This window comes from Lottia gigantea (assembly GCF_000327385.1).
Source record: "Lottia gigantea unplaced genomic scaffold LOTGIsca_10, whole genome shotgun sequence".
NCBI classification, from domain to species: Eukaryota; Metazoa; Mollusca; class Gastropoda; family Lottiidae; genus Lottia; species Lottia gigantea.
In genome coordinates this window covers 4687192-4711316 of record NW_008706747.1, presented here as the reverse complement: position 1 = coordinate 4711316, position 24125 = coordinate 4687192, and the positions used below count along the sequence as shown (strand labels likewise).

Genomic DNA, 24125 nt, shown 5'->3' with positions numbered 1-24125 from the left:
TAAACGATACAGTCAACATGTAAACATGATCCTAAACTAATTAACCTTCTAATAAATCTGTTTACAATTCAGTCAGCAAGTTCAAACACTGTTTATAAACTAGATTATTGTGAGTTTTATGGCTCACTTGTTATTGTTATAAAAGAGTTGGTCATTCAAACTATAAAACTTCCTATCTTGTTACAACATCTCAGGATTATTTTCTATATATCAAATTTCATAGCCAAGATTTACAAATGAAGAACTCACTTCCTGGGAAATAAGTGACTCAAACAGCAAATTTGGGGACAAATTTAACTATGAAATTATATTTTTGAATCAAAAAATAGATATAACTTTGCACTGCACGTATAACTAAAGAGATAAAAATTGGAGAATGCAGGAACTTTACCCTCATTTTGGACTTGAATGTTTAAGGCTCAAAACCAGAAACCACTGCTTAAGGCAAGCAATTAAACGTGAAAATAACACTGAGTGCACCATAAAGTTGAAAAAGTCAAAGCTTTTAACAATATTCATGATTTGACCATCACCTAAGGCCAGCATTGTAACAGTTCAAAGATGAAATGAACTGCAACTTAGGTCAGACTTTTAAAATTATTATAAGCTAACTTGATTTGACCACTGCTTAGTGCAAGCAATGTGAAACATAAATCTATCCCTGAGTGGATCATGAAGTTCAACAAGGACAAGTTTATGTTTGTTTATATTCTATATCAATCTATAAACTGTCAATATTGAGTATCAGAGTTAAACAGATAAACAAACAGAGATACATAATCTCTTTATAAACCCTCCCTCTCTCTGTTTGATTTCAAGATTGATGTAAGGTCTGGGTGTGCTATTATACGTCAAATTGTCGGAAGTAAGCTTCCATAGGAAATGTTTTGGGACTGTACTTGGTATAAAAACATTGCCTGGCATTCTGTGAATGTTTAAGACATTAGTGGATAGAGCATTTTACCCCACAAGAAAGAAACAACCCTAATTTATAAGGATAACAACTTAGATCCTGTCTACCAGCTGGTTCTTAGCTAAACTGCTTGGCAATTATCTTTCTGGGTTATCTGTGAGATTATCCATTACAGCTGAGTCAATTGAGAACTGATACAGATCGTTTTGATTTCTTTTTCTCGAAGTCTCAATCAGGTAATTACAGAAAGATAGCAATTGGTTACTTGTCAACATTCAAAGAGCACTCTTACAGACGATATATTTAACAGAAGACCATAGCATGCTTCAAACACATACTTCTGGTACAAAATATCAAGTCAGGACAATAAGAATTAGGAAATGGGGATAACCCAATTTCAAATACAAGGCCTTTGAGCAAAAATTCATGTTCTATTATTCCATGGTGTAAGCAATACTACATGTTTGGTGAAAGAAGATCAATGACACATTTATGACCTCATATACATAAAAAAAATAAACTCATGATCGAATCGAGGACATAACAATGATAATATCTATGACAAAATCTCAAAATCTTATCACACAATACATCATATTTATTTTAAATTCTCTAAAATAAACCTTTGATCTGAGCAGTTAGCCACACGAACGGAAATCATTAGCTGACAGAAGGAAGTGAAATAGACATTCCTACTTGAGAGAGTGCCAACTTGTCTGACAGAGAAGTGAGACAAAAATATAAAGTTTCCCCCTCTGACTCATCTCACTCTTCATCTGTCATTTTGACACATTCATCAAATTTTGATTTTTGAAAGGAAATCAAAAGATCAAAGCTATTATTAATAATGACGTAATTTCACAAATTACACACCTTTTGGGATAATTAATCAATCATTGTAACGATCACTTCATTAATTAAACAAAAATCGAACAATATTTGCCAAAGACACAAACATAAACATTACAAACCTGATAATAGGAGGTACCACTTTCAGCCGCCATCTTGGATTTTAAGTTTGCAACTTCACGAAATTTGTCGCCGTTTTTTTTTAAGTCTGTGAACTGAATTAATTCATCTGTAACTAAACCAAAGACATCGTCTTCTTATGTAACTAAATCCAAAAGTCTGAAGGGCTAAATATCCGTTAGTAACGGATGAATAAACTTTATTTGACCGCGATCGGCTGACCTACACTCCGCTGACATTAGAAAGATCACGTGAGAGTACTGCACAAATCGGAACGCGCGTAACATTTGAGCTGAGCAGACGTTAAACATCTCAAAACAACACATTTCATTGGTTGTTGTGGAATTCAGAGGCTAGTTAAAAAATATCACCGCAAAATGAAAACGAAAAAACTTGAACTATGTTAGTTTTAAACATTTTTGAGCTTACAATGCGAGGGAAAATGAAAATGAAAGTAATTTTGTCCATTAAAACTTTTCCAGGAATTTCAGCACAACAAAATGAACATAATTCATACATATTCCATTTTTCCATTCGAGATATGTGAGTAGAAAATCACAAATTTTAGAAAACCAAAACCGCGGGAAAGTGTTGTTTACATTTTATGAGATTTTCACCGATTTTTTCATCTTCTGAACTTTACGATCCAATGACAGTCTAATATTTTCGCAATGTGTGGTCGAACGGCTTGGTAGGCATCGTTTAAAACTTGTACACATTTTCAGGGATTCCTGAATTTGGCTCGGAAGGAAGGGCAAGGGTCAACATTTTTTCCGACATTCTTTCACACGTCACTCTCTTTAGAAAGGGCGTGACCTTATTTCATTACGTCATGATGTAAATAGTCAACATTGACACGTGCTTTCAATTATTGACTTAATAACGCACGTGTTATACTCCCCAAATGTAACCATTTTATCTCATACTCATCCCTTTATAATTCACCATCAAATGCATCTTTTTGCTTGATTATGATGGCCTTATTTGTTAGTGACTATTATCAAATCTATAAATCTAAAATGTGCCATGTTATGTATCTGACACCCCTCAACTCTATGTTGAACACGCACATTTCCAATCAAATTTATACTAATGGTTGAGTACATTCCCGATCTTTTTGGCTGACAATTGCCTCTTTTCTAAAAAAATGTATTGCTTTGTGTCTAACTTAAGTCAGTGCTTTCATGGCTCAATAAAAACAGTTAAACGGTCGGTTGTTTGGTAGATGACATATTAAGCTCTGCTTCCTGATATTGCAGACTATATTAGGTTTATTAGTTTAAAGACATTTTGAATTATAATTTATTCCAGTGCCCTAGCACCTGATGATATATGTAAAGCTACAAGATATAACAGTAGAAATGGTGGAAGACAGAAACCAGCATGGAAAGATGCTCCAGGAGGCAAAAAGTATTATCCTTCACACAATATTGCTCCTGCCTCTCACACGTAAGGAAAGATAACTTCTATTTGTTCACTTTAAAGTGTATGTCAGACCACAAGGGATTGTCTGTTGCTTGGTCCAATCTATCTTATGAAAAATACAGCATGACATTTCACACAGAAGGAAAGGTAACTGCTAAAGTTCTAGTCTTTTATATGTGTCAGACCACAGAGGATTATGTTCCTTAGACAGTCAATCACTCATAGTACAGCAAAGGTTTTATTTATGTCTTGTTTTTCCAGACCAGTAATGTTATCAAGTAGACACTATCGACCAGGAGAAATAGAAGAAGGGGTAGAAAGAGTTATACAGCCTATGAAATGGGGTTTAGTCCCGTCTTGGCATAAAGGAGACCCGTATAAATTAGAGTATGAGACTAACAACTGTCGTTCCGAGGGCATGCTAACTAAACGAACGTATAAAGTTCCTCTAGAGAAGGGGCAGAGATGCGTCATATTAGCTGAGGGGTAAGAAAATATATATCCGGACTTGATGGACATTTTGCAATTAGTGAAGTCATCAAACACTAAGTTTCAGTTGAAGTGCAGGAACCACAGACATCTGATGGAAAATTAGAATGGTGCAAATTGATGCTATCAGTCTTCGATACACAAAACCCCTTTACTTTCCCTTTAAGTTATAAATGGTATAAAGAAATATAACTGAGCAAGATTAACTGTCCATTTAGATTACTTATTGGTTTAATATTTATCTTTCAGATTTTTTGAGTGGAAAAGATCAGAAAAGAACAAACAACCATATTTTATCTATTTTCCTAAAGATAAGTTTTCAGATAGCAAGGATGTCAAAAACATTAAAACAGAAATAAAACAAGAATTGGAAGAGGATAAATTGAAAGTAGAAAATATGAAAACAGAAGTGAAGCAGGAATTTGACCAAGATAAAGTGAAAGTGGAAAATATTAAACAAGAATTTGACGAAGATAACATTAAAACTGAAAGAAATATAAAACAAGAAGTAGATGATGAAAAAAATGATATTAAACAGGAACATGAGAATGTTAGTATAGTCAAAATAGAGCCAAATTCATCCTCAGATAGTTCAGAAATTAAAAATGAAAATGGTGATTCTACAAAATCAGATACAGATTTTTGCTCTGAAGATGAAGGTGGGTTTCTTGAAGCAATTAGTGTGGTTAGCTAGACAGGGCATTTTGACCATTTGAAACACTTGGTGACTCTCCAAGACTAGGCTTGTCAACTGGACATCACTTCCAGAGAGTCCACATAGCTAACAATGTTTATTTGGTATACAGGTTTGACAATTCTGCTTTCAGAGAGTTCACATAGCTAATAATGTTTATTGAGTATAAAGAAGTGTCAACTTGATATTGCAATATCGCCTTCAGAGAGTCCACAAATAATTTTCAATATCTATTTCAGAATGGAAGGGAAATAAATTGTTAACTATGGCTGGTGTTTTTGAAATTTGGAAACCACCCGATGTAAGTTTAAAGGTGCATTCTTCGAAATCACAAATGACCTGTCTAATCTACTCTTATTAAATAATATATTAACTAAAATGTGTATCATTCAAATGTGAGAATAGCGGTGCACAGATGTCTGTAGGTCTATAGGTCATGCAATGCAAAAGCAACTATCGCAAAGGCTCTTAGATATTGTTAGCAGATTCTGTGATGTCAATAAACATATTAGTACAAGGCTATCAGCTATCTAAATTTAGGAAACCTCTTTACAATCCCTTTAATATAAGAGACTAATATTTTGTAGGGTTCTGATGAAATTTATTCCTACAGTATTATCACAGTAGATTCCTCTCCTGCTATGGCCTGGATACATCATAGAATGCCTGTAAGTTACATTCCCCCCATCCTCTGCCACCCTACCCCTTAATCTACCCCCCAGATAATGGTACTGGATACGTCCTGTTATGGCTTGTAACAAATACCCCTTCCCTTATTCTCCCTCAAACAATCCTACAGTATTGTTACCATGGATACATGAATGCCTGTAGCATCCCCCCCACCCCTATCAAATGATGATCTATATAATATAATCACTGTTTGTTTTACAGGCGATATTGTCTACAGATGAAGAAATTAATGAGTGGTTAGATTTTGGTAATGTTCCTTTAAAGAAGGTAAGCTTGAACTAGAAAACTAGAATTTTTTTAGATCATAACTTTCTGCTCTTAAAGGAGGAAAAACCGCAAGTATAATGCAGAGTTTGGAATTGCATGTTATTTATTGCTGCTGTCCTTGCATGTAAACAGAATCTATTTCAGTCATTGACCTTATTCATTTTATGGGTTTATTTCCTCGTCATCTCATGAGTACACACAAGTTTGGAAACGATCAACATGTTGATAGAATTATTAAATGCAGCATTACTCCATGTAGGTGTGGATTGTAGAATGTAAAACTCAATTTCACTTCATTGTAGGCATGTAAGCTAATCAGACCAACTGAGAGTGTCACAATGCATCCTGTATCATCTATCGTCAATAATTCTAGAAATAAATCACCTGATTGTGTACTGCAGATAGACCCTCAGTAAGTCATCTTAGTAAACTGTATGTTCAGGGACACACATAGCTTCTTTTACCACTTCAATCCCCTGTCAAACACTTAGTATCATGTAAAAGAGAATCTAAATGGTTTTAAAAATCTTTGTTTCCATATGAAGGACTTTTGTGTGTGGTCCTGGAATTCTGAGACCAGATTTTGATGGCACAATTGCCCTTTCACTTGCCTACAGTGACTTTCCCAATATGTTCTTGTTGAAAGTTCCTGGCATGCAGATTGAGTGATTTTTTTTTATCTATTTTCAGGAAACCCAAGAAATCTGCCAGCAGTAATTTTATGATGAGTTGGTTGGGAAAGAAAACAGAAAATAAATCTAACGAGGAACCATCTTCAAAACGACAGAAAACTAATTAATGGGGGACGACAATTTAGAAAATGGTTAACTATTTTCTATTAACTTTCAGTAAAGATTCATCTTTTTTGTGACAGAAATTTTTTACCAAATTTATTACAATTTATTCAATAATTCTGCAGGTTTCAGAAATAATACTTTGTTTTGTTAGTTATAGTTCATAGTATAACAGTAACCATTTTATTAAAGATATATTTTGTTAATGTTTTATTTTAATTTGTGTTCAGCTCAGGAATAAGAATGTTATCATTGAAAGAGGAAGATGAGTCTAATCAAACACAACGAAACTAGTCACTGATAATCAGGGATGACAGGTCGCATAGCCAATCTTTATCTCTTATAAGAAAACAAAAACATAAAGCAAATATCTTGGTCAGCTTTAACTTATATACCATATACAAATTTTCATTTCATGAGAAACTTGAACCAATATAAGAGCAGCTTAGCTTCAGAGAGTCCACACAGCGTCAATCCTATTAATTTTGCCCAGAATGAAATCAGCCGCTGGCTGCCGTATTGATTACTGGTGCACGGTTATCTTGTCAATCAAACAGTCCATATAGCTTATAAAAAAACTTATTCCACATACAAATATAAATTTAATATTTTACTTGGTTCCATCATCTTTCGACTGATTCTTGTGGTTTCTGTTTTAAAATTAAATTTTTCAATTCATCCCATTTATCATCTGCTAGAGATCTTCTTAAACTTTCAAACAACTTGAAATAATGGTGGAAATTATGTCTGAAAATAAAATTAAAGTAAATATATAAATAATGTAAATTCCACAAAAATATGGTATCAAATATTCTAATTATCAAAATTTGAAAAGCAAAGATCCACTTTAGTCAACTAATGAAATATTGATATCATTTTCACTTAAGCAATATCAAGGCTACCTATAGAGGAAAATCAAAGCTACTTACATTTGTAACAAGATTCTAGCTAGTAGTTCAGTGGTGTTTAATAGATGATGGATGTACGATCGGCTATAGTTGCGACAACAATAACATTCACAGTCTTTTAAAACTGGACCTAAATCGTCAAAGTATCTGGAAAAAAAACAATAAATTTTACTTACATTAAAAATCATGCCCATAGTTATATAAAATATCCATTAAAATTGTAACCAATGCAATGAATGAATGGATAGATAAATGAATGAATGGATGACCAAATGAATAGATAGGTTAATGGTTTTACTTTTTCTGAGTAAGGTCTATCTCATATGAATTGGGTAGAATATTATCCTCTGTTTCTAGAGATGGTATGGTGTGGTTAAAACATAACGCAGAGAATCTTTCTGTTACAACATAGGGATATCTTACAACTTGGTTAAGGAATTGGGATTTTGAATGAAGGTATCAATTAGACTGCTATGAAAATGTACAATGGTTAATATGGGTGATACAAGATAGATTAGCTGACATCAAAAGGCATCCATTAACTGAAAGGGGTCAAGAAAGTCTGAGGTATTGTGTGCTATAGACTGTGCATATCAAAGATCCTTGTATGATCAGAGATCTAAAGAAAGTAGACTTATTAAAGCTGTTTTCCTATTTCCCTCATTGCACACTGCATGATGTTGCTCTCGTTTATTAGTCCAATATGGTACAGGCCAGTCGGCTATCAAACGCAAAAAATATGTAAATAACCAAAAAGATACGAGCTGTCAAAGATATCTAGTCCCATTTCAACACCATGTATAACTTTATCAGGGCTCCAAATACACTGCATTAATCTTGGTTTGTCTTCTGGTAGATTTTCCTAAAATAGTTAAAAAATGTCATCATTAGGACTTTAAAAAAACACAAAAAATTAATCTTGAGAATGGAGAATTTTTTATTTTTTGTTTTCTATGTTTTCAAATGTTATGTTCAACAATTTAAATGTATGAAGTTAACCCCAAGTCCAAAATCTATCTATTATGATTAAGAAAGTGTATCTGAAACTCGTGTTTTGGAGGTGAATTTACTTTGATCTTGGTTATTAACTTACCATTATTTTGTTCCATAGATCTTGATTCTCCGAGAGTTGGAATTTTTCAGATTCTGGGCCTGGGGTAAAAAATCCCTCAAACATAAAACCTGGAAAAAAATCGACCATGGTATATTCAGGTTCAACTGTCAAAACTCGAAATATATTTCAAGAATATGCTTTATTACCGGAATTTAATATATGAATAATTTCTAAAACTTTAATAAGCGACTAGAGAGGGCTGTTATTTGCTTTGTGTACATATGATTGAAGAATCAAAGCACAAATAAGCACAAAAATATTCTTCATAAACCCAACTTGATATTGTCTAGGCCATTATAAAATAATTGAAATAATATTATTATTTTTAACCTACCATCTACAGATCTTGCTGCGGTTTCTTTAGCACACCTAATTCTCTCCCTTGGATCAAACCCTCCTACAAGAGCTCCAAATATAGCTGTGTTTTTTAATCTCTGAAACAAAAAGCACCATTTTCTTTTACTCCTACCAAAACATTATCAAACTGATTGCCTTCTTCTATTTAAATTACCCTGGACCTTGCATGTATTCTAATCAATATTTATGGAGTAATTTAATAAATTCAAAACCAAAGTTCATAATCTTGACTAGACAAAATAAGTTTTCCACATTTCTTGTATATAAATTTTGAAGAGTTCACAAATTAATTGTAAACTTTAAGACAAATAAGTCTACAAATATCCCTTAGAGCCCTACCTGTGATTTTTTATGTTTGTCTAAAATATCATCTAGAAATCCCAGAGTTCTATCTACAGCTTTCCGACAGCGTTTTTTAGTTGTGTTACTATCTGTGTCCCCGTCACACAGAGCCTGGTAAAAATCAGGTTGAAACGCCTCCTGTATCTTCATAAATAACTCAGTGTCCAGCTGAAATAGAGGTTTTAATCACAATGTCATACTGATCACTTCAAAGTAAAAAATACTGTTGAAAAATGCAGAACTAAATGTGCCACAACTGCTTACTTCTCCTCATTGGATTGTTACTAATAAAAAATGGAATTATGGTTACATGGAAGCATTTTGATTGGCCAGTTTGCTAGTATCTCAGTCTCAAATTTGAGGTTTACCTGCTAAAGTGAAACATGTACAAATATTAAGACTTTCGACCGTGTTGAAACATATAAAATTCTATTTGTCAAATATGCGATACAGGGTAATTATCATACCTTGAGTTTTCCGCCCCTCCCCCAAACAGCGATTCCATGTTTATCATTAAATCCTGATTTTACCACAGTTGATGGGTCATGTAAACTGGAATATATCACAAAATCCTGAAAGAAAAAATCAAAAACAAGATCTCAGAACAGTTATTGAGGGTCACCTTAGCAGACAACTTATCACCTTTCCTATAAATACTTTCCAATAAAAAGTATCATTCAATTCAAACTGTTTTCTGAGATATTTTTCTACTTGTTTGGACCCCCTCAATAGTAACTTTTGATTTAGAAATGCTTGAAGAAAAACTAGAAGAAAGATAGTTTAAGTCACCTGCATGGATGAAAATTTCCCCACACCATGTTGAAATTTTTCAACTGTTTCATGATTTTCTGCCCTGAAAAATATAATAGCTTTATAAATAGATTTAAAGGCATGTCAGCAACAGAAGGTAAATTCTAGTTAAATCCTCTCAACTCAGATACTGTAGATACAGAAAAATCAACAGTCATGAGCTATAGTCAAACATGACTGGCAAATACAAAAGAATCAGCAGCCCTGCTTAAAGAGTTAATACTTACAGTAAATTTAAAGGCATATCAGCAACGGCAGGTACTGATTCTATTCTCTTTAAAACATCTCTAGCTACATGGGGAGCATTGCCTGAAATATAAACAAAATTCTACACAGACCTTGAAGTCTGAGAAAACAGGGACCTTTTTCACATAAAAAGTGGTTACCTGTAGTCATATACATTGACACTTTTATATTTTTACAAAACAAACACTGAAAATGCCTATGTACAAGCATGTTGATACTATCTCAGTCCCTAATACGATTTTTACCCAATACCTGTTTCAGTGAAACACAGTAGAAGTATGGAATAGTTTTAGGCAAGTTAAAAAGACCATGTTGTCAGTACAATATAACTAGTACAATAAGGTCTATGTCTCTCCTTAAACAATGACAATATTTCATCTGTATATCTGGTTCTAGGTAGAACTAGAAGTGCTCTGCTATGTTATATTACCTGCTCTAGTATACAGCATACAGAATGGTGTCTCTATCAGTCTATCAGGGTGGTTCGTGAACTCTGTTAAAACACCTTGTCTACAACCATTCTTTATATTCTTAATAACAAACCTCATCATTACACTAATACACTTTACTCTGGAAGTAGACAAGATCTATAATAAACATATCGAATAACCTTGTTAATATGTGTTGGCATTAGAAACCACAAAATTGTATGTCATTTTGGCATTGATTAATTGTGATCTAAACCCCTCTGTCGGCTCCGTAACTGTCAATGAGGCTTATGATAAGAGCAATTATGTCTTCGTATGAGATCAAATGCAATCGTCATTGACTGAATTTGTTGAGAGATTTGTGGCAATTTGTGGGACTTTTTTTTTTTACAATTTTCAAATAAAAGTCGATTTAATCATGAAGAAAACAAAGTACAATTTGTCTGGCTTACTTTCATAAAACTAACATAATCTTTCAATGGAGACAACACTCAAATTTGGACAATTCTATACAAATGCTTGTCTTCTGCTCTAGTTTCATTTTGTAAACAAACTCACGTGTTTCCGGTTAGGGAGTAGTTATTTCTCTGTGAAATAATTTTACCACAAATCTGCAAAAATAACTAAGAAAGTCACAATCAGTGCAAAATTAACAATGCAAATTTAATCAAAATTTTCAGTGCATACAATTCTAATCAAGTTGTAGCAGAAGTTAAAAATTGTTCTTTCAATAATTTCCCCATTGAAGCCTTTTGCGGTTTTCAGCATTAGAGAGCAAACAAAGGGAGTTAATAAAAGATTTATAAAATTTTATTTGTATGTTTTTTGTTAAAGAAAAGTCACTATTTCTGATAATTTTGGAACAGAATCAAGATGGTTTATATCACATTTCCCGCTGCTCTGACAGAGGAAGAAGAGCAGCTCAAACTTAAATATGCAAAACTTAGAAAAAAGGTAAGAAGGCTAGCTAATGGAACTTAACCAATTTTATCAGACCATATCACGAGAAGCCTATAGGTATAAACTCAAAAGTCAAAGGAGTTGACAATAGATGGGTGTGTTGGGGGCAAATTCTATTGTTAAAGAATTAAGATCAAGGTGTTGCCTTATGCTTATGTAAGCAAGTTTATTGGAGTACTTGACTGAACTTGTTTTATGAAATTAGTCATACTAGAATTTGCTATGCCATATTTGTTATGGACTGAATAACATTTTAATATTTGTAAATAATAATTTAATTTGTAGAAGAAGATGTTACAAGCTATGAGAACAGCTAAACCAGAACCCAAACCCGAAACAACACAACCAACTAAACGACGTAAGTTTAAAAGCTTCTTCTTTATTCAATAGCATTTTTTAATGTCTTTATAAAGTGCATGTAATCTTCCATTTCATATCAAAGGGCACAAGCCTTTTCAATTTGGTATGATACATTTATAGGATTGTACATAGAACCTAAAGGCAAATTGGTGATTTTAAATCATTTCACAAACAAACTCATATGTGAATATATTTAAGAATTAAACGTTGGTCTCACTAGCTATTGGTGTGTAAACGCAGTTGAGCATGTGACAAACTGAATAAATGACGTAGTCATTCAATATTTTTTTTATGTTAATTTCAGCATCTGAAAATGCAGAAGATGCCATGGTTCAAGCTAAGAAACTGGTACAGTCTGGGGTAAGTCTCTATAAAGTTTTTTATTTCGGTCATTTTCCTTCTGAATTTTGCCAGTTTTGTTAATGATTGGATTGAATGATATTTTCTAATGTTTTCTTTTCTTACAGGCCATCAAAATAGACACTGGTAAAAGGGAGAAACTAGGGTTTAAAAGATCTAATAACTTTGAAAAGAAAATGAAGGTAAACATCAGAAGCTAAAAGCAAATAGAATTTAAGTAGCAGTTAAAACATCTCAAGCTTCTCTTAATATAAGATCCCTCAACAGTTAGAAATTGAAAAAAAAAAGGCTGATGCCACTGTCCTGGCAAAATTTCCCTAATTAATCACTGCATGGCGTAGCAGGTCTTCTCTAGCAGAATCGTGTGCAGAAAAGTAGAATGGTTTATGGTTTATTTGTTTATATATAATCTACCAAGGACAGACAACTGTGAAGAAATTTAAAAAAAAAAATCTGTCACTGTTTCAGGATTCCACAGTTGGATTTCAACCTTTCTCAGCCACACAGGAAGAACCAGAAGACAGACAGGAGGTAAGAGTTGTTCCCCTTGACTAAGATGTGATCTGATTGGATAATAGAAGTAGACTTGGGATCATTAAGGGGATTGTAAAGAGGTTTTCTTTTATGTGTATCAGGGATACTGATATAATCAATTTGCACCATTCCAATTTTCAGTTAAAACCTAGCGTATTATGATTTTCACTATCGCAAAAGCTTTTAGATATAAGTAGCTGCATGTTTTTTTTTTACAGCCAAGTGCGCGACCACGAGGGAAAAGTTTATACGATAGTTTTGTTTCTTCAGGATCCAGTAAGTACTAATTGATTTCATAACATTTGATACAGGATCTTATTAATTTGTTAGGCTCTTTGTGCTTCAGGCTGTGCAGATTGAAGATCCCTTGACAGTTGGAAATAGAAAAAGACTAGGCACATGATTTGGTCCTTGCAAAATTTCCTTCATTGCACACTACATGGCATAGCCTGTCCTCATTAGTCCAATAAGGTGTGGAAAAGTGAGATATATAATTCTATTCATTGCATTTCAAGCCTTTTAACCCACGTATTAGAACACTTTGCCCCACCAGTTCTTTCATTTTTGATTTGAGAACAATATTCTCATCTAGTTCTTTGCCTCAGTTTGTCAATTTCCTCAATTTTCTTGTGTTTATTGACAGAATTTCGTGAAGAGCGGAGAGAAGAACGAAGAGAAAGAGATGACAGACGAGATAGAAATAATAGAGAAAGAGAACAGGACCTCCCTAAAAAGGGTAACACAATCTATGTCAATGGAAATGGTATCACAGAATCCATCCTGAAAAAGGCTTTCTCCAACATTGGCACCATTGTTAATGTTTCTATGGAAACAGACAGAAAGTAAGCTAATTTTTCATTCTGTCAGTTATGCAAGTCAAATGGGTACACATGGGCTCATTCAAATGGCTCTGTGTTACTTTTAACATCCAACCAATGCTGTCTTGGCAGAATTTCCCTTATTTCACTTTCAATGGTGTTATCAATTTGCCTAAATAGGAACATAAAAAATGTTTTCTCTGAATCTCACTGCCTTACTGAATATATTTCACATTTAGTGTACGTTCTCTTTTACAGTTGTGGTTTTGTAACTTTTGAGAAAATGGAATCTGCTGATCAAGCTATTGCTGAGGTGAGAATACTTTATAAATTCATGTTGATGGACTCCGATGAGCATATAATTATAATATATATTATTTCCCTATCAAATACAACAGAAAAATCTCATGTCTGCCAGGAGTGAGGAATTTAAGAATATTTGAGTATATAATTTTGTATGAGTTGTACAGAACTCTATGAAGAGTATTGAGGAATAGAGTTAAAGAATATTTGTATGTATTGTAGATGAACAAGATTATGATAGATAATGTAACTCTACATGTCTCAATGGCTCGACGTCAACCTGCGTTTGAAACCGTTCAAGATCAGTCGTCTAGTTCCTGGACCACTATTGGTATGTACTGTACTTAGTTGTTCTTAATCATAAGTCTAACTAACTAGCAAATTGAGATGTCTCAGATGGCACCACTCTTTGAAGGAGTCTTCTACTAACTTTAATTGCCTTGCTTGTACAGATTTGTATTTATGAATTATTAGTTGACGGCTGAGAAGGAAATAAAATGAAATGAATGGAGTTTTATGTCCTACTTTTCTGCACAGAAAGGGCAACAGAATTGTCTTAAAGGGGCTCAAAAGCTGTTTTTTACTTGTGTAAATTGAAAGAAGCCATCTTAGGTTCTGACTATACCATGTCATAGGTTCAAAAACATTTGTCACTTATTATTTCCCTTTGATTTATTTTCTATTTCTAGCTGCCAGTAATTCTCAGAAAGGAAGTGGACATAAAGACAAGCGTGATATATTATCATATGATGATGGAGATATATTTTAATATCTCAGAATTTTTTTATATTTTTACCAACACCATGTCTAAGATTATCAGTACTTTTTTTGGAGTTGATATTCCATATTTGCATGAAAATAATCAGAAAATTCAATTTGAGGAGAATTTTTCAAAATCACAAATATGGGTAATTGTTTGTTAATGTTGTAAATATGTACATAACATTTTTGTATCTTTGTTTTGTTTTTTTATTTAAGCATCAATCATTAATTCAACCCCTTCCCTATACCTCTTATCAAAGCAAAGTCCCTCCATTTCTAAAACTAGCCGCCCTGATGAGGATTGTGTATCTGAAACATGTATCGGCATTAATGGATGAGCTATAGTCAATTCCAAACCCATATAAAGTGCTATAGAAAATGATTTACTACAGACATCATAAACTTGGTGTTTCATTAATAGTGTCTGGATAATCAAGAACAATGAGGTCAAATCAAGAGTTACGTCCCTTCACAAAAACAAACCGAAATTTTATAATTTTCAAACTTTTCCTTTCAAAACCTACAGATTTGAACCGATCTTTGTGAAAACTGAAATATTTGAACTGAAGAGGGCTTACACAAAGTTAGCAAGCCGAGAAAATTTAGTAATTCTGTTTGACAAGTCGAAACACGTTGCAGAAGTGGCTTGGTGATAACGGCTCGAAAAACTGGGTCAACGCCTTGAACGGAAGTTACTTTATTTACGGTCCATTGACCGGCTTAGTGACTTCATTTGGTTACAAAACTTTTGAAATAGTAAACTTTGAACCTTGCACCTAAATGAGTTCACCACCAAACGTGACAGAAGCAACAGCTTGTCGACAAATCAGTCGGATTTGCCGAGGGATGATGGCCAACAACTCTCTAGTGAAACTAGGACTGTTCGTGGTTCTGGGGATATTTTTGTCTCTGTATCTGGGAGTATCAGCCCTGCCTACTGTTGGAATTGTGTTTTTAATTTACCTTGTCACTGGAGGCTGGCAGTTCACATGGATTGTTTTAAAGACCCTACCCAGGGATTTCAGGTAAGATAGGGCCCACAAGCAGTGACATTGCCCTTTCTAGCAGATAAGGGTTTTATGAATGGGGAAAATGTCCATGGCTAATGGCTGTTACTGTAGCCTAAGGCCAAGGGCTAGAGAAAAAATATATGGCTATTATTTAATGAATTCTCACAAACTGTAGGTAGATGCATTAGGGGTTTTTGAATGGGGACAAAGTCCATTAACTCTGTAACTTGTGTAAGGTTAGAAAAATATAAAATCATGGAAAACAAACAACAAATCTAAATAGTCCTACATTTAAATTTCTGTCATTGTGCCAACATCAATATTGTTATGGTAACAATGTATTTAGCACTCCATTGTGGTATAGTAGCTTAGCTGATGCTCACCGGTAGGCCTAAGCTTATAGTATGGCCTTGAAATACAAATTTAGATAAATCAAGGGGTAGTACCCCTGTAACCCCAGCAACCCCCCCACCATTTACTCTTTTTCGTCCAAGACTATCAATGAGTATTAATCAAGGTTATCAACTAGACAATAATGATGTAAAGAGAAGGTCAGACAAGCCTGTAATCAACAGTGACCCCTAGGTTAATGATAAACTTCTATAATTAGTCCTTGAATACTGACTGATATCATAAAACATGTTACATTTATAGATCAATCAGAATATTGTATTTTCACTGTAGTTCTCATCATTTGTACAGCAATAACCTTTATAAATATTAAAACAGAACCTGAAACATGTTGTTATCAGAGGTTCAGGCTGTGTAACCTAACAAGACATATTTCAGCAAAAAATATAAGTACCATGAGTTAGTTTTTACAGTGCAGTGAGTGCACCATTTTTTTTATCCAGAAAGGTCTTGCAAAACTAGGGCCATGTGTAAGAGAGTTTCACGATTTAAAAGATATATGATACATATCACAGTTGAAGTGTTATGATAGGTACCGATAATACAATATGGGGTTGGTAATAAATAAAACGTTAATAGTAACCCTATCTCCAAAGTGTCAATAAATTTGTAATACCAGTACCAGATAAGAAAAACATGCTATCAATTGTTGTGTTGATAGGCGTAATACTGTGTTGAATATGTTCACAATTTCTGCATTTGAAAAACATCTTCATGACACAAATTAGATACATAAGAGTAGGACGTTAAACTCCATTCATTTCATTTTCATTTAGAAAGCATTTTAATGAATACATATTTGGCTTGTATGCCTGGTGTCTTAAAGTATCTACACAACCAAGCAATATAATAAGCTTATGCGTAGCGCTATATCAGTTCTCAGATATCATATCAGCATATATTTAAATAGACTAGTTCACAACTCAATATTCACCAAAAACTTCAGACATCTGTACAACTTCAAACAAAGCCTTATGTCTGGCAAGTTCATTGAAATTTTAATCAAAATCTTTTGAAAAGATTTACATACTGACACTGAGAATCCTCCTCAAGATGAGAAAAATTCTGATGCCTGTGCTAGTGCTTCTGAGAGTCAGCCCAGTGTCAGCTTTCAACCTCGAATACTAAAACATCTGTATTTCCTATTTTTCAGGGGCCTGATGTTTTTAATCAAGATGAAGCTAGACATCAGTCATTACAACAAATCAAATTTTACCATTGGAAAAATCTTCGAGAGTTTAGTCAAAAAACATCCAGCAAAACCATGTTTTATTTGTGAAGACACAACATGGACGTACCAAGATGTTGACAACATTACGAACCGTATCGGAAACTATTTTTACGAAGCCGGATATCGTAAAGGTGATATGGTGGCCTTGTTTATGGAAAACCGTCCGGAATATGTGTGCATATGGTTAGGACTGTCGAAGATTGGCGTGTCTGCTGCGTTAATTAATTTCAACCAACGTGACATGGCATTAGTTCATTCTATCAATGTCAGTAACGCCAGGGCGGTGATATTCGGTGGAGAACTCTCTCAAGGTTTGTTGGTTATTTTTAGTAAGGGGCCAGGTTTGATTCCCCTTCCCTTATTTTACTTATGAAAACCCCCTTCTCCACCCGTAGACACATCACTGGTTGAAATTCCCCCAAAATATGGTTTGAAGAGGAAAGATCAAATTTTTTTATTAGTTAATATTGGGAATGCACATGGTGCTGGGAGCTTCCCTTGACGATTCTGTTGCTGATAGAGCAGCTGCTAGTTTTATAACGGTTAAAGATGTGTTTTTCCACATACCTATTTACTCCATCATCTGTTGTTTCCAGTTCTGGTAACCTTGACAGCACCTTCATTAACATGCATCACAAAATCCATAGTTTATTTCTTCAAGGAGTATCCATCTTTAATTTTTCTTCCTTTTTTTTGCAGCAATTAAAGATGTGTTACCTCAGTTATCTAAAACAATTCAACTGTACCATTCGGGACCTCTCAATACCAATGATATCACGCCAGTAGATCTTGACGCAGCCTTAGTTCGTACTTCCTCCTTCCCTCCTCCCAAAGTTCAGCAATCTTTCAAAGGTAGGTCTGAATCTGAAAGAAAACATACACTTAAATTAGCTAGTACAATCCAATCAAATAGCTGTATTTAGTAATACAAGAAAGGTGAAGTTGTGATACAGTCAAGAAGTAGTTTGTAATAACTTGACATTGGGAAGATGTGATACAAGAAAGGTGGCTAATGCAGTCAAGGTATAGGATCAGTTCATTATAGCTTGTCATTGTGAAGATGACAAATATGGACAATTCCAAGAATTTTATAAAGAAAAGTCATATAGTCTATTTATTGTTTAGCATCTATTATGGCAATTTCCTCATGCACACTGCACAGGACTGCATCAATAAAACATAACTCTCAGAAGAAGCCATTTGATATATGAGAAATATCTTGACTATGATTTGTTATTTTCAGATTGTTTATTCTATATCTATACATCTGGTACAACAGGGTTACCCAAGGCAGCAGTGGTTTCTCATACCAGGTAAGAGTTAAAATCTCATAAAGGCATTGACTCAATCAGTGGATTTACACCAATCATAGGAGCAGGCATTCTGTGCAGCCACAGTAACTCAGTGAGTTAGAAGCGTACTCACAACCCTGAAGGTCCAGGGTTCAATCCCGACATGGGGATTTTTCAACAGTTTGGGAAGGGCTGACATACAAAAAGCGTCAAATACTTTGGGCAATAAACTAAGGTCCCTGTGCTTCAAAGACCCCTCTACATTTGGACATAAAAAAGAGTAGGCTAATACAGCTGTCGAGGCAAAATTACACTCATTTCCCACTGCATGACTTTGCCTGTCTTCGTTAACACCATCAAACACAGAAAATAGGACATAAAGATCAGTACAGTTGGATAAAGAAAATAGGCAAGACAGCCAAAATTTCCCTCATTGCAAACTGCTTGGCCGTACCATCATCACTAGAATACTAAGGTACAGAACAGTAGGGTGAAACTTCCGTTTCTCTTCAGATATTACTACATGACGATGGGTGTGAGATTTTTCTTCAAAATAACCGGTGAGGATGTGTTATATGATACCCTCCCTCTTTACCATACAGCTGGGGGTATACTGGGCACAGGGCAGGCAGTACTCGGAGGAACTACCCTCGTCATCAGGAAGAAGTTCTCTGCCAGTCAGTTTTGGAACGATTGTATCAAATATAACTGCACTGTAAGTAGTCTTTGCAAAATATTTGAAACCACAAATAATGGAAATCAAAAAGTAGAAATTATACATTGGATAAAACAGAACAATAATGGATATATTACTCCTCTCTGAGACCCAGATGTTAGAGTCAGTCGGAAAAAAGTGAAGGATGATACCTTAAGATGTTGCTCGTGGTGGTTAGCCTAATGAGGTTCAATAAAGGAGGGTGTGAAAACTCCATTTCATTTGGGTAAGTAGGACATTATTCAATTCAATGACATATTTTTGACATTTAATTCCTATTTTTCCAGGTAGCACAGTATATAGGAGAAATATGTCGTTATTTATTGGCCCAGCCTGAGAAACAGACAGATCTCCATCATAAAGTACGTCTAATGTTCGGAAATGGACTACGTCCTCAAATCTGGCGAGAATTCCAGGAACGATTTGGTGTGGAAGTAATGGGAGAATTTTATGGTGCTACAGAAGGCAATTGTAATATAAGTAAGTTTTTGATACAAATTAGTGTTTAAGAAAATTTTAAAGTCACGATGGGAACCGCAGAAAGAATCTCGTAAAATAACAGTTTGGCAAAACATTAGTAGCAGCAAATGAACTATTCATATGAGGAAGTATATCAATCATAAATGAGAAAGTATTTCATAATGGAAAGCGATATCAGGTGTCTAGAAGAGTAAGCATTCCCTGCCTGGTACTACAAACAGTTATTCGGTTAACTGAATTCCAACCCTGCCCCCTTCCAAACAGCAAATTAGTTATCTGAATCCCCCCACCCCCTATCTTTGCTATCAGCTTTCAGAAAACTTAACTCAAAGTGAATAAACAATTTACAGCTGCAACAATGGAACCTTATGAAGGTTACTTATTTAATAAGACAGGTTCTATTTGTTTAATCATCAGATGAAATGTGTTTGTATATTTTAGTAAATTTTGAGAATAAGGTAGGAGCTGTAGGATTTTTAACTCGTATTTTACCATTCCTGTATCCTGTTACATTAATCAGAGTTAATGAACAAACTGGAGAACCTCTCAGAGATAGAAATGGTCTATGTATATTCGCTAAACCAGGTTAGTGAAGTCAACATTTTTCATTTTTGTGCTCCCGAAAAAACAATGGACCACCAATGATAACACAAACTTGACAAGAAGCAAGAATGTGGCTCGATCTTGCAATAATCACTTGTTTGTTTCTCAGATTTTAACAATACACCATAGCTAGTAAGATTGAGCAATGTCTCCTTTAAGTTTTATTATAGATCCTGCTGGAAATCCTGCTTGAAGAATAGAGGGAATTTGTACTGAACTGTTGGTTATATTTTTCAGGAGAGGCCGGAGAATTGGTAGGTAAAATAGTAAAAGGCAATCCCCTACGAGAATTTGATGGCTACGCAAATAAATCAGCCTCACAGAAAAAAATAGTTTATGATGTTTACAGGAGAGGAGACAGTGGCTTTCTGACAGGTAAGTGAAAATGTATATAGTCCTTTGAATGGGACAATAAACATACCCTGTGTGAAAAGCTGTTACAGATTTTCTTTTATCCATTATGTACAGAACTTGCATGGAAAAAGCAATCTAGGCCCTGTGTACTTCAGGCTGTGCATTTGAAAGATTCCTTGACAAAATTTCCCTCGTTGCAAACTGAATGTCTTTTGATGTATTACATTTCCACTGAAGTTGAGCACCACTGCAAGATTTGTATAATTTGTTTGTGGTCTGAAGGTGAGTAAAGTGTGTTATTTCCCTTTGTATGTATCTTTACAGGTGATGTCTTGTCTATGGATCAATATGGTTACATGTATTTCCGAGACAGGACAGGTGATACATTCCGTTGGAGGGGTGAAAACGTGTCCACGTCTGAAGTTGAAGCTGTGATACATAATATAGTCAAATTACAAGATGCTGTCTGCTACGGAGTAGAAATACCAGGTAGGTCATAGGGGTTGAAAGGTTGAAAATCGATATTGGGACGACATTTAGGAGCACTTGTCATGTAAGAGTTAAACTAGCCTTGAGGAAGATTCAAACCCACAGCACCTTACCGCCTTGCAGATCGCTACTGATTCAGTTAATAGGGTCGTAAACAGACATGGTCAGACTTACAGAAGCACTGACAGATATTGAAAGAAGAGTAGACTAATGCAGCTGTCCTGGTAAAATTTCCCTCATTGCTAACTGCATGGCGTTGTCCATCTTCATTAGCCCATAAGGTGCTGAATAGTAGGAGGTAAAACTTCATTCATTTTATTTTATTTTCTCTCTCAGGAATAGAGGGTAGAGCAGGAATGGCAGCCATTGTAGATGAGAATAATACGGTAGATGTAAATGTTATAGCTGAAGGATTAAAACGATCTCTACCACCGTATGCTCGGCCAGTGTTTCTACGGCTAACTAAATCAGTTTCTATGACAGGTAAGTGATGATATTTTTGTCCATAGTTGCGTATCGCACCTCGGTGGCTAAGCAAATTGGGAAGGGATTAGGGTGACTAACTATTCAAATTGTTTAATTAAAGCCAATGCACTGACATGAGCAAAATGGTCCTGATAAAATCTTAAAAATACACCTAGGCCAATGTTTTTATAAACAGTGTTTTTTTAAATCATTATCTATGACAGGTAAGAGACTACCTGGAAGAAATTCCAGGGGCATTTGAGGAGTGAGAAACTTTTATATTTTGAGCCAGAAATTGGGTCATGCAGCGCTATCATTACAATTTAAATCCCTCTCATTCTTTAAGTTCTATGTGTAAAAAATACCATTTCCCTTTTATTCTGAAGTTTATTCTTGTCTTTGGAATCTCAAACTTTCCTCATTTTCCTTTCAGGTACCTTTAAATTAAAAAAAGTAGATTTAAAGAAAGAGGGCTTTAACCCGGAAGTGAAAGATAAAATATTTTATTTAGACTCAAAATCGGGGCGATACGAACAAGTGACACCTGCTGTTTATCACGGAATCTGTTCGCATAAAATACGACTGTGATTACTGGTTGTTCTAGACTATTTATATACATATAGACTCTCTCTACATGCCTCTAAAATTATATTCAAATGTTGCTGGGATTATTGGTTGTTCAAGACTATACAGTAGACTCCATCAACATGCCTCTTGAATCAAATGCTTCGTTGAATACTGGTTGTTTTGGAATATTTGTTATTTATATAGTCTCTGTCTACATGCTTCTCAAACTAAAAATATGTATCTCCATGATGACTGGTTGTTCTAGATTATTTATAAACATTTAGCCTCTCTCTTCATGCCTCTCAGCTAACAATTTGTGTTTGTTCAAATCTTATTGGGACTATTTGTTCAAGACTATATAATATAAAGATTATAAACCTTTGCTATGGTAGACTCAACCAACATGCCTCTTGAACAAAATGGTATTTTTGGCATTAATGACCGTTTAAAAGTATTAATATAAGGGCATCTTTCAGAATATCTGAAATGTGTGAGAGTGTGTTTCTAGTGTGTTTTTATTAATTGTGTGACAGGCTTATTTTCTTATTAAAAAAAAGTGTGTTTTTATAAGTGTGTGAAATTCAATGAAATGAATGGAGTTTTACGTAGCTAATGAAGACAGACGACACCATACAGTGAGCAATGAGAGAAATTTTGCCAGGACAGCAACATTAGCCTACTGTAATTTGATGTCAACTTTCATGGGATCTGTAGCACACAGGGCCTCGGTTTAACGCCCTATCCGAACGACTAGAGGTTTTCCATGTCAGTGAGTCAGGGATCTTTAATGTGTACAGCCTGTAGCACACAGGGACCTCAGTATATGTGTGTCAACTGTCAAGGGATCTTGAACGTGCATGGCCTGTAGCACACGAGGCCTCGATTGGTTTAAGTGTGTCAAGGCTAGTTGAATGAATTATTGCTACTAAACCAACACTTAAAGATGTAACTATGCAAACCATGTTTTGAAGATAACCTTCATGTTTCTAGGTTATGTTCAGTTTTTATGATGTAAAAATGATACGTTGCTTGTTTAACAAGAAATGGACATAGCTACCAACAACATCATTCCATTACTTAAAAATTTGAGTTATAACATGTTTCAGGTTCTGTTTTAATATCAATATTGTGGTTAGTATGGTATTTCTAAATGTAAAATTCAACACTTCCTTTAAAAATGAAAATTCATATCCTAAGATTTTTTGAGGAACAGGCCCTGATCTACCCACCATTACAATATACAGTATATCTGTATGAAAGGTTATTAATGTTGATTGTGTATATGCTAATATTAAAAATATATTCTATGCTCTGATTTCTGGGGGTTTTTTTTTGGAATTGAAACAAAAAACTTGAATAAATAAACCAAGTACTAACGATATCCAAACCACAAAACGAAAACCAAAATCCAAACAACATATTGGTGAATCATAAGTGAGTAAGTATTTCATAATGAAAAGTGGTATCAGGTGTCTATTTTTATTTAAGAGATAACTATTTTATCTTTCCTTAAATATCGCCTTCATTTGCTGATCAAGATTATAACCCATGACCACTATTAGTTCAATGTATCAAGCAGTTGGTCCAATGACACTTTTTTAGTGAGGACTCCATCTTGAATTTAATTCACTATACACTATATTAGTATTCGTTTATATTTTACATTATTTAAGAAAGGCGTATCCCATGTTAACAGTTTTCATTTTATAAATTACAGCAATAAACTACAAACTTACTGAGACGTCAAAACCCTCCTATTAAAATATAAACAACTATAAATTTTACTTGAACATAAATTTAGGAATTTGCTAAAAACTTAGTGTCGTTTTATGCAAAGTCCATTTGGCATTTACAACTAACAAAGTGTTATTTTGTTGATTTCATTATGGTAATGTGTTTTTCTTATTTCATATTTGAAAATGTCAAAAATGCAAATGTTCTTGCTTGAATATCATTTCCTGCTTA

General features: G+C 34.4%; 2 protein-coding genes across 2 annotated transcripts; both read left to right on the top strand.

Annotated features, from left to right (window-relative positions):
• Window positions 1-2513: 2513 nt before the first annotated feature.
• Window positions 2514-6931, top strand: LOTGIDRAFT_211838 (hypothetical protein). Its single transcript, XM_009046302.1, has 10 exons — window positions 2514-2573; window positions 3194-3331; window positions 3569-3793; window positions 4046-4111; window positions 4352-4410; window positions 4730-4791; window positions 5078-5158; window positions 5382-5447; window positions 5750-5859; window positions 6138-6931. Exons 1-10 carry the CDS (start codon window positions 2554-2556, stop codon window positions 6244-6246), a joined length of 936 nt encoding a protein of 311 aa, XP_009044550.1. The 5' UTR covers window positions 2514-2553; the 3' UTR covers window positions 6247-6931.
• A 1855-nt stretch (window positions 6932-8786) lies between these two features.
• LOTGIDRAFT_205996 (hypothetical protein) lies at window positions 8787-23475 on the top strand (the record flags this gene model as incomplete). The annotated part of the gene is made up of 12 exons (XM_009046301.1): window positions 8787-8811; window positions 15520-15568; window positions 17118-17506; window positions 17895-18047; window positions 18439-18508; window positions 19001-19202; window positions 19490-19682; window positions 20124-20267; window positions 20523-20660; window positions 20964-21128; window positions 21465-21611; window positions 22027-23475. 12 exons carry the CDS (start codon window positions 8787-8789, stop codon window positions 22179-22181), a joined length of 1830 nt encoding a protein of 609 aa, XP_009044549.1. The 3' UTR covers window positions 22182-23475.
• Window positions 23476-24125: the final 650 nt, after the last annotated feature.